At 33.5% G+C, this 10,519-nt stretch overlaps 2 protein-coding genes across 4 annotated transcripts; both read right to left on the bottom strand.

Annotated features, from left to right (window-relative positions):
- Positions 1-1,783: 1,783 nt before the first annotated feature.
- LOC120071378 (probable protein ABIL5) lies at positions 1,784-4,568 on the bottom strand. Of its 3 annotated transcripts, none has more exons than XM_039023626.1 (8): positions 4,330-4,568; positions 3,592-3,674; positions 3,015-3,162; positions 2,830-2,929; positions 2,680-2,716; positions 2,402-2,589; positions 2,130-2,200; positions 1,784-2,027 (listed from the first exon to the last, which is right to left on the bottom strand). In XM_039023626.1, exons 1-8 carry the CDS (start codon positions 4,408-4,410, stop codon positions 1,938-1,940), a joined length of 798 nt encoding a protein of 265 aa, XP_038879554.1. In that variant the 5' UTR covers positions 4,411-4,568; the 3' UTR covers positions 1,784-1,937. The 3 variants fall into 3 exon arrangements, with proteins under 3 accessions (XP_038879554.1, XP_038879553.1, XP_038879555.1); XM_039023625.1 differs by having other exon boundaries at positions 2,387-2,589; positions 4,330-4,567; XM_039023627.1 differs by having other exon boundaries at positions 2,387-2,589; positions 3,015-3,175; positions 4,330-4,387.
- Positions 4,569-4,879: 311 nt separating this feature from the next.
- LOC120071377 (proteinaceous RNase P 1, chloroplastic/mitochondrial-like) lies at positions 4,880-9,134 on the bottom strand. The gene is made up of 7 exons (XM_039023624.1): positions 7,320-9,134; positions 7,149-7,238; positions 6,871-7,052; positions 6,604-6,724; positions 6,340-6,408; positions 6,025-6,163; positions 4,880-5,261 (listed from the first exon to the last, which is right to left on the bottom strand). Exons 1-7 carry the CDS (start codon positions 9,069-9,071, stop codon positions 5,038-5,040), a joined length of 2,577 nt encoding a protein of 858 aa, XP_038879552.1. The 5' UTR covers positions 9,072-9,134; the 3' UTR covers positions 4,880-5,037.
- Between the last annotated feature and the right edge of the window lie 1,385 nt (positions 9,135-10,519).

A 10,519-nucleotide genomic window follows, 5' to 3' on the forward strand; every position in this document is an offset into this window, starting at 1 on the left:
TCTTTTTTTTTATCACTTATAATTCAAATTGCATTATCTTAACCAACAATTCAATTTTAACCAAAGGCATTCAAAATATAATTCAAATAATTCAAGATAATCATATTAAAATTATCTGTAAATTTAGGATGCTGCAAGTATACATTTCAATCCATTCTCTTTCATTTCTAAAGTAATATTGTAAAGCAAGAAAAGAGGAGGGGGCTAAAAGAAATTAGTTTAAAGAGACAAAAAAAAAGGTCAATTTTTTAAGAACGTAATCAAAATAATATTGTATTATTGGTGGATAATTAACCATTTAAAAATGGCAACTATATTGACTTCGGCTTGTTTATATAGACGTCTGTCTCAACTCAATATAATTAGATTTTTCTTTTGCTTCAAAACACCAACTTCCATTTGAAATTATGGATTTTTTTCTTTTTGAGAAGGAAATTATGGAAAATTTTAACTAACTTTTAAGTATGTCTCCAAATTTTTATTTTGAAAATTAGCCTGAAAACATTAATTAAGCTTATAATTCAATCATCATCCAAATATTGTTTCCCAAATGAGGAAGTTGTTATCTTGATAACACACTGATGTCCCAATTAATAGATTTGTTGGTTAAAATGTCATAAGGGCGGTGGAGAAAGGGCCAATCATTTATATCTAAAATTCTGTATTAAATGTTTACGTATACTTAGATACTTAGAAATCATTCAAAATAAAATAACAAATACAATAAATGAAATTAAAACGAATTTATTTTCCATTTTAAGTTTTTCAAAAATATCGGTAGAAAGTAGGTAATAAATTAAACAAACTTAGAGGTAAAATCAGTGTTTATAAGTCGAATTAAAAAAAAAAATTAACTTGTTACCTACCTTCTACCTCTAAGGCATTTGGGACACTGAGTTGATTAGTAGTTATTATAATTGGTGTTTGGGGTACAATTATTTTAGTTTAGGTCATAATAGTTGGTGTTTGAGATGTAAATTATTTATGGTTGAGTAAACACTAGAAAAAAAAAAAAAAAAAAGGAGGATGAGTGACCAATACTACAATAAAACAAATATAATTTTGAAATAGTATTTACTATACTTATTTATAGATTGTAAATAGCTGTACACACCACGATATATTTGGTATCCCAAACATGAAGTGGATTATAATAACCCATTCCCAAATAGCCCCTTTTCTTTAACTTGCTACCTACTTCGTATCAATGATTTCAAAAAACCAAATCAAAATTTGAAAATTAAAAAGAAAAAAAGAAAAGAAAAGAAAACAATTTAAAGATTGTTTTTTAAATTTGGTTAAGATCTTGTAAATTGTTTGCAAACAAATAAATACAATTTTTAAAAACCAAATAGTCGTTAAGTAGAATACTATTTTTAGTTTTCAAAACTTGGCTTGATTTTCAATGATCTACCTTAAAATGAATAACAAAACAAAGAAACTTATAGATGAAAGTAATGCTTCTAACTTAATTTTTCAAAAACTCAAAAATTATGAGTCATTGTTAATCATTTGATTTTTTGTTCTTAGTTTTTGAAAGTTAAGCCTACAAAGACTTCTACCACCTCTAAATTTCTTGTTTTTTCATCTAATTTCTACTTCTGTTTTCAAAAACCAAGCCAAAATTTGAAAACTAAAAAAATAGTTCTTAAAGTCTTGTATCTGTTTTTAAAATTTGGCTAAAAATTCAACTCTTATACTTAAGAAAAATGTATGCTAACGTAAAAAAATGTGAGAAAATAAACTTAATTTTTAAAAAGCCAAAAATAAAAAAACGAAATGATTAAAAAACGAGGTCTAAATAGTTATCAAAATTTATTTTCAATCTCGTGCTAATATTCTAGTCAACAAGTAAAGATAAGGGCTAAGAGAATATTAAAAAGAATGCATTGATGCTCAAAGAATTATTACAATGCATTCTCAAAGCTTATCTTTTGTTAAGCTATTTGTTTAGTTCGCTTTAGGAGGGAAAATATATCACTCCCAAGTTTTGATTTTCTATGGCGTCCACGCTTCTGATTAGAAACCTGCAAATGCAAATCCAAAATTTAAACAATAAACACACAACTGAACGGGAAATTTCCAAAAGCTTAAAACAGATTCATTAAAGATCACCATGGGATATGTACCTGAAAATAAAATGTAGAATTTGGACCTTTTGGTTGCACTGAAAACCCATGATCACCAGCTGGTAATATTGCTAAAACAAGGAAAAGAAGAAGAATATCATTCCAAAATCCCATCCTTTTAGTCCAGTAAGTTAATGACTGTTGAAATATTTAGTCAAAATCTCATCTTGAAAACACCCAAGATATGAAACTTTATCAAGTGAATGAATTGTCATACTCATTTATATCGTCAGGTTGTAATAGGACTTAATTTTTACCTTTTTGAAGTTTACCTATTGTTTTCTCCTTGTCATCTTTCTTTGAAGTGAATCTATGACTTAAGTTTTTGGAAAGGGAGAGATTATACGTGTAGAATTTGTACAACAGAACTGGCATTGGCTTATCTGTAAAAATGTCCGGCTTGCAGTTATCAATGGTCTTCGCAAACGGGAGGTCTTTTGAGTCTCTCCACTGGTTCATACTGTAATCAAGCCGTCAGACACAAACATTATATATATCTACATGTTGATCATTGAGAGGGAAAAAAATGAGCTAAGGAAAAAAGGTGCACCTCGAACTTCGAGTTAATTGCTCAGCATTTTTGCTAACTGGAACAGCAGAACCATGGAAAGAAATTATTGAAATGAATGGCTATAGATTGGTGTTATTGTTAAATGAGATGACAAACGAGATGAGTGTGTGAGAGAGAGTAATTGCTCACCAGGAGAGACGTAGCGGGGATGATACCTAGGCAGGATTTCGCTCCAACGTAGTCGGCATAGTTCAAGCTTTTGAGAATATTGTTTGCAGGTGAGGAGCCTCTGCCAAAAACCAAAGGTTTCTAATGAAACATGCGATAGGATACGTCTGAATGAATGTTGTAGTTAAGAATCAGAGAATACATACTTGGTTTAAGCAGTTTAATCGAAGCTCAACCTCGTTGAAGGCATTAGTCTGAGAAATGCAGCTCTCTAAATTGGAAGTGACATTTCCAAGATGATCAACCACAGTTACCATGGCCCTGCATACATACTCTTTTGTGTTTTCCAGCACTCTGCAGTTGTAAACTGGTATCATTTTCAGCTCACGGTATGTTACAGGAGTGTTTTTAGCCAAGTTAGAAATTCTTTTGAATGTTTAAAAGTACTTTTACATAAAATATATACGTTTGAAATTTCTCAAAATACAAACTTTCTTTCAGTATGAACCTTCTCAAACCAACTTTTCTTTACCTACACTTTTCCCCTATAATATCCATCTTTACACACACTTTCTTTTGTCATGTTTACCTTTATGCAGTTTCTTTCATTTCCTATCCACTTTCTTTTGTTCATCTTCCACTATGCATACACTTTCTTTAACTAATATCTTTCAATATACACTAACTGTTCTTATTTTACTAATTTTTCAATTCTATAAACATTTTCAAAGTAAATTTTAACCATAGGAAATTTGCCTCAATACAAAAAGAGAACAAACTCACTCATTCTTCTCTTTAGTTTTCAGGAACGTTGTTTCACAGTAGTCTGCCGCTTGATGAAGCTGGGAACGCAACCCTTTCAGTTCCTGAAACCCAAATGATTAAAAATGAAAAATTTACGCATGGTGTTGGAGATCGCACGATTAAAAGAATATATAAATTACCTAACAAAGGTGTGATGCCAATCAAATAGTTACATATACCAATATATGTTGTAGAGCCTGTTCTGATAACCATTCTAATTAATATGTGCATAAAGTGCTTTTAAGTTCTGCATATTTTTAGAAAATTATCATCCCCGCTACACAGTTGAGAATAACTGCCAAAGAAATATTTTTCCATGGTACAGCTCAAAACTCAACCAATATGCAAACACAATACTTCAGTTGGGTTTCACATCATATAACCATTCCTTCCCATTTTTCTTTCTGCAGAGTGTTTGAAACTGTTCCGGGAAAAGAAACCCAGTAAAGTTCATTCATTTTTATAGCCATTCTTTTTTTTTTCCCCCCTACAGAAAGTTTGAATTTGTTCCCATGAAAAAAAAAAAAAAAAAACCAGTAAAGTTCAACCATATCATACCCTTCCTTAGTATTTTTTTTCTTTCCTTTTTCTGCTGAGATTTTGAATTTGTTCCAAAATGGAAAAAGCCAGAGAAGCTCATACAATATTTACTTAGAAAAATGCAAATTTGTTTTGCAGATAAGAGATGAAATTAAAGAGGGAATAAGCAAGGTGTACCAGGAGAGCATTCTGAAAGCTAGTAGCTTCCTCAGCCGCCCCTTCTGCATTCAAACCACCAGAAGATATAGAGCTCAACATTCTCCTCACCGTGCTTGAACAGATATGAAAAGTTAAAATGGTTGTAAAAGCTCCCTAGAAGCGGATGCCTATTTTTCTTTCGCAAACAAGAGGAAGAGAAAGGAGCTTTTGTCTCTGATAAGAGAAAGATAATGACTGTAGGCCTGTGATTAATATGTACAAATCAAACTTGGAATGATATTAAAAGCAACAGATAAAGTTCGAAAACGATTGAAGGGAGAGAATCTGACAATATTTTGAATAAAAATTCAAAAACAAAGAAAGAGAAAATGACAGATATAGTTTCAGCCCGTGACTTCTATTTGTATCATTGACACCCATTTGCTTTTTCAAGATTGTAAATACCCGTTGAAAGCTTCTTTATACGAATATCAATAAAAGGTACAATTTTACAATTTCGAGAAGCTATTCTACGAATGGGTTTCGTTGCTGAATGCCAAAATTTTGAAACTTGCATTCTCATGACCACTTATCTTATGATAAACTCTTTTCCCCTTTCTTTTCACTACTCATTGATATGTTAGGTGAAGAATATCTGAGTTACAGTTACAGCACTGAGATAGCAAATGGAAAAGGGAAATTTGGTATGGTGGCCAACCATGGAAGATATCTCTCCATTTTTTTTTTTCATATTTGAAAGTCTATGGTGCAGCCACCACGCTTTTCTGCGGCCTCTATTTCTAATAGTAAGTTGCATTTGTTCAAGAACACAGCTGCAGAAAGTATTTGTTTGAGACTCTTGTAATTTTCCTGTGAAGTTCTCGTGTGGACTTGACTTGAGGGTTGTTTCTTGATCTCAACGTCAGCTCGAGCTCCCAAATTTCCTTTGCTGAGAAGAAGAGGCTGCGGTTCTGTTCAATGATGATGGGCAGATTAGATTAACAGAAAAACAGAAGAGGTTTGAAAGAGAGGTAGACACGTAATTCAGAAATAATGTTGTGACACAAACCAAGAGGTGCCACAACAAAGTTAGTCAATATCATAGGTAGTCTTTTCAAAAAAAAAAAAAATCATACGCTTAATGGTGAATATTTTGGTACTGAATGTCCCATGCCAATTTAAAACACACCAAATTAATCATTCAGAACTCTGACCTCCTGATCAAAAAGTATATGTCTAAATCAGTTGAGCTATGCTCGAAGACCCGATTAATCATGTGTGGCAACCACTTTGATCCAACAGTATTTGACAGGGAAACTTGTAAGTTAATCCAATGTTTTATGGAGAAGTCTAAGATTTTAAATCAGAACTCCGAGACAACACAAGGTAACATAGTCACCCTAAAGAGCGATGGTTTGGGATAGTGCTTGCCTGCTTAAGTAACCAGCAAATGACATATTTGTGATTTGTGAGTGATTCTAAAATGATTAAAATCACTTTTATCATTTTCAAAATCATTTAGAAAATGTTTTTAATATCTAAAAGCAATTTTAGTATGAAAAATGCATTTCAAAATGTAAAACTCAACATTTAATTGATTTTGAGTGATTAAACGTGTGTTTTAGGGTGATATTAAACACGTCAAAAATGATTTTAACCATTTCAAAATCACTCTCAAACATGTCATAAATGTATTCCAATGAGGAACTACTGGGTGAAGGAATTATTAAGTACCTTCAACTTTGTGTGGAGGCTCTTGCCTCATGATCATGTGAGATTGTGAATTCCCTCTTGTAATACATAACCATTTTCTATCTTCTTCATAACTCTGCTCTGATGCAAGGGGCACATGCCAATGCCCTTTCTCCGATTCCTGTTAACAAATTATACGATGAAACGTATTATTAAATATTTAATTCTTGAGATTGTGACAAAAGATATGCCATATAGAGACAAGTCATCACATTTCTTCCGTTCCTACTTCCTAGTCACAGAGAGACATGTTTGTATGTTTGCAATCTATTATTATGACTTATTATAATAGGTGACCTGAATTACGACGGAACATGGTGGAGGCATGTGAAATACTGGACCAGTAGCAGAGAAGCTAAAATGCACCTGCCAATAAGAAACCAAGAACGTTCTGTATTAGCAATCATTTAAAACAACCAATGCCAATCATTTTAAAAATAGAAAACAATTCTCGACCTCATTTACTTAGATATGGAAATGGGAAGCATTGGACAGGGAAAATTAAGTTTGTTGAAAAGCCTTTTTTACTAAGAGAGTTCTCTTTGGAGGAGCTTTACTCACTTGATGCCTTTCTTTCCATCTAGGGAAGAAATCATTTCCAAGTAATTGGAACGTGTGATCTCTCATCTCATCGTTCGTCACGATTAAGCACTTGAATTTGATTGCTGCATACAACCAGTACCTGAAGAATACGTTAGTTGATGCTTCACATCGATGAAAGAAAAGATTTCACACGTTATTCATCAAACTGTAAAGTTAATGTATGTAGATGCGTGTATTGTTGTAGTTTGTACAAGTAGATGCAATTGTTGAGGAATTATTTCTCACCAATCATCATTTGATCCAGTAGGCGTTGCATATAGTGCATCAGCATTTTTCCACTTCTCAATCAATGTTTTATTAACTGGTTCTTCCATCTTACGTCCAGTGATTCGCCTGTTATGCAATACAATCAGTGGCCACTTCTTTGAAGGAAGCTTCTGTCGTATCCCGTTGGAAATTAAATTGACCTAAAGCAATGGCCAGAAATGAGACTCCACAAGAACAAAAAAGGGAAAAACTGTTCAAATGATTAGTACCATTGTGCGCTGATGGTGATAACTTACTTTAGATGGTGTGAATTTTCTTTGGCTAAATAAACCTACATTAGCAGCATCAATCACTGCTTCAAATGGTCCATAATATTCAAGCCATTTCTGCAGGAAAAAAAATCACTTCCATATAACTTTTTAGAACGTTGAGATTATGAAGAACAATACATAAAGGACTTCTCATACTTGAAATTTCTGAAAACTTGAATTTTTCTCTCTTTGTGTGGCTATAGCTGCAACAGATTCAGCAAAATTCTCAGTTTCAATAGGATCAAGATCAATTGTTGCCAATTTTTCCCCACAGGATTTACACAAGCCATCCTTTCCAACATTTGTAGATGATACACTCCACTTTCCCCTTCCCAACCATCCCAGTCCATGCCAACCTCCACCACCATTTTCCATTGCTTTCTTTATTCTTTTTCTATCCAATTTTACTTTTCCGACTCTTGCAGCATCTTTGCTCTTGAACCAGGTACTAATAAGATCGGCTGTAGAGGACGAGACTTGTCTTACACTTGTTCTTAGTTTATGCAACAAATAATACACCTTCTCAGCATTAGACGCGTCTATACTTACTCTTAAAAGTGCTGCCAACTCAGGCTCTTCTGGATAGACACCATGCTCCAACATGTGCTTCTCAACTGAAAATGCTTTATCCAATTCCCCATTTTTGCAGAAAGCAGAAAGGGCAGGGCCATAAGAGCGCAATCTAGGATTAAGTCCTAATGGCTTCATCTGCTTCACCATATCAAAGGCCATATCCCCATCACCCATGGACATTGCCATTCGAGCCACAGACGTCAAGGTTGCTTCATTCATTGGGATCTTTTCTGTGCACATTTTCTTGTAGATTTCAAATCCCCTCTCGAGAGCATATTTTTTAATATCCTCATTTACCAAAATATTAGAATGGCTCTTCTCATCCAAAATCCAAGCTTTGGGCACCATAGATCCATTGGTATGAACTATATCCTTATTTTCAATCATCCCATCTGAGTTACTTCTATCATTTTGGGCACTCAATTCTGTTCTTCCACAACTTTCACTCTTTGAAACATAGCTAGTCTTGGAGGAATGTTGTTCATCCAGTATAATGGGATTTTCATTAGAACCCACCTTAGACAAAGTTAATGAATTTGAAGTTCGGTTAACACTACCACTCTTAGCAGGCTGAATAACACCTAAAGCCGCTGAGGAACAAAGATACAAAATGACAGCATAATGATATTGCTGCAGCTTAATTCCTTCCCTTTGAGCCCATTCATACAATTTAATTGCCCCCATGAAATCCCCTGTCTTCGAACACATATCCAAGTTTGCTCTAAATGGGATATCGTTATTCCCTTTTAATAATTTCTCCTTCTCCTCTACCACCTGATTTAGCTTTCTCTTTTCCTTAATTTTCCCACCATCCCTTGAACCCCCAGAAAGCTTCAGTGAACCACTGTCACTTCTAGTCTTAACGAAAGAAATCCCAGTACCCATTTTCATTCCATTAACAGAGCCAGAGCTATTCCTCGCGTTTTTACCCTTCTCAAGTCTTTTCCCATTTCTCTCCTCCACTTCTAAATTAACAAGGTCTTCCACAGATTTCTTAACAAGAGTTTCATTTCCATACCCTAAATGAGGAGACCCATTTTTGTTTAGCTTCTGGGTCACCGAAGACGAAGGTCTATTCGGAGGTTTACGGTTTTTGGTAGTAGAAAATTCTCCTGCAACTCCATCTCCTACTTTAACTAAACGAAGTGTGTGTTTGGGAGAAGAGAAAGTGGGAACACGCGATAAACTAGGGGAATTGAATGTAGTAAGGGTTGATGAAAACTTACAGAGAGTGTCGGAGGAGAAAAAATGGTTGTGCTGCACAGAAATTAAGGAAGAAGAAGCCATTTGTGGGAGGTTTGAAGCACCATTAACAACGATGTGATATGGTTCCATATTTGCAAGACGTCGATAAGTTGGCTATGCCATCAATAATTTCCCCGCGCATTCAGAGACCATTGTCTGCGTGGCACGTAATAATCTAAAGATTAAAAGTAGTTAAGTTACATCTTGTGGAAACCTCATGATAATGTAATAAGTATGAAATTAAAGGTGATCCGTTACCCAAATATGAATATTCTATAGATAGTTTTGACAATCACATAATAATAAATAAAATACGAATAATAAAATAAGCGAACAACACACAGAGTTTGGTAATCCAGTTCGGTGATATATCACCTACATTTAAGAAAATGTCTGGAAAAGATGAATTCACTAATGTAAAAAAGTCAAGTATTGACAATGTTGTAGTTATTTGTAAAGTAATGACTAGTATAGTGACACACGTAAGACTTAACTTATTATTGATCATCTAAGCTCCCTTAGATGTGAGATTCATTCTCAATAGAACTTAGACTCCTTCTAAGTACATAAATATTAGTGAAGAATTACTTAGATTCTCCCTAAGTGTGAGACACCCTCTTTATCTTTTCACCTTCAATTTTACTTGATAAACTTAGGCTCCTTCAAGTTTGAGAAGACCTTCTAAGTCAATGTTACTTTAGGATCCCCTTAAGGATGAAAATCTCTTTTCAATCAATGATACCTTAAGCTCCCCTAAGGACAAGGATCTCTTCTCAAGATTGATTCAAACACTTCATGAACAATGATACAACATGCCACTAAATATTGATTAAACTTCCTACTTTCACAAACTCTAAGATCACAGAGAACTTTGTTGTTCAGCCAAAATGCACAATCGTACTTCACTTTCAACACAAAAATGGCAACCCTAGCAAGACATCATCTTGCCTTTAAATAGACACAGTGGAAAGAAGGAAAAATAACTCCAATCAAATTCGACATACCATAAATAAGGAGAACATCCCAAAGAAATAAAATTATAGAATATTCCATATAAAGAAAAAATAATTTGCAGAATCAACATCTTGAGAATCATCCAGTGACACATTTTTTGATGCAATAACCAATGACAGAGCAATGACAACCCAACATGCTCTTCATCAAATATAGGCAATTCAGAACTCCAACAAACTATTTTATGTATATAAAAAAGGAAAAATACTTTGTGGTTCATAAATTTTGAGTTTAGTTTTCCTTTGGTCTCTAGGTTTCAAAATGTTACACCTTTAGTCCTTGAGTTTTGAATTTGGTTTCAGTTTACTTCGTAAGTTTCAAAATGTTATAATTTTACCCTTGAGTTTTGAGTTTTATTTTGTCCATACGTTTCAAGATTTACGCTTTTAACTTTTTTTAATTAAATACTCACTTTCAATCATTAGCATTAATGTCCATGGATTAATTTAGAATATTTATCAAGTAAAATTTTAATTATAATTTTAATAGTGATGAGAAATAGTGAAATTTAATTAATTAGAATT

This window comes from Benincasa hispida, chromosome 2 (genome assembly GCF_009727055.1).
Source record: "Benincasa hispida cultivar B227 chromosome 2, ASM972705v1, whole genome shotgun sequence".
NCBI classification, from domain to species: domain Eukaryota; kingdom Viridiplantae; phylum Streptophyta; class Magnoliopsida; order Cucurbitales; family Cucurbitaceae; genus Benincasa; species Benincasa hispida.

Coding starts and splice junctions, on each gene's coding strand:
- LOC120071378 (XM_039023625.1), bottom strand. CDS start 4,410: ATGTTGAGCTCTATATCTTCTGGTGGTTTGAATGCAGAAGGGGCGGCT. Junction 2,717..2,829: donor TCCCCGCTACGTCTCTCCTG/GTGAGCAATTAC, acceptor CTGCTGTTCCAG/TTAGCAAAAATGCTGAGCAA. Junction 2,201..2,386: donor AATAGGTAAACTTCAAAAAG/GTAAAAATTAAG, acceptor TCCTTGTTTTAG/CAATATTACCAGCTGGTGAT.
- LOC120071377 (XM_039023624.1), bottom strand. CDS start 9,071: ATGGAACCATATCACATCGTTGTTAATGGTGCTTCAAACCTCCCACAA. Junction 6,409..6,603: donor GATGGAAAGAAAGGCATCAA/GTGAGTAAAGCT, acceptor TCTTATTGGCAG/GTGCATTTTAGCTTCTCTGC. Junction 6,164..6,339: donor CATGTTCCGTCGTAATTCAG/GTCACCTATTAT, acceptor ATTTGTTAACAG/GAATCGGAGAAAGGGCATTG.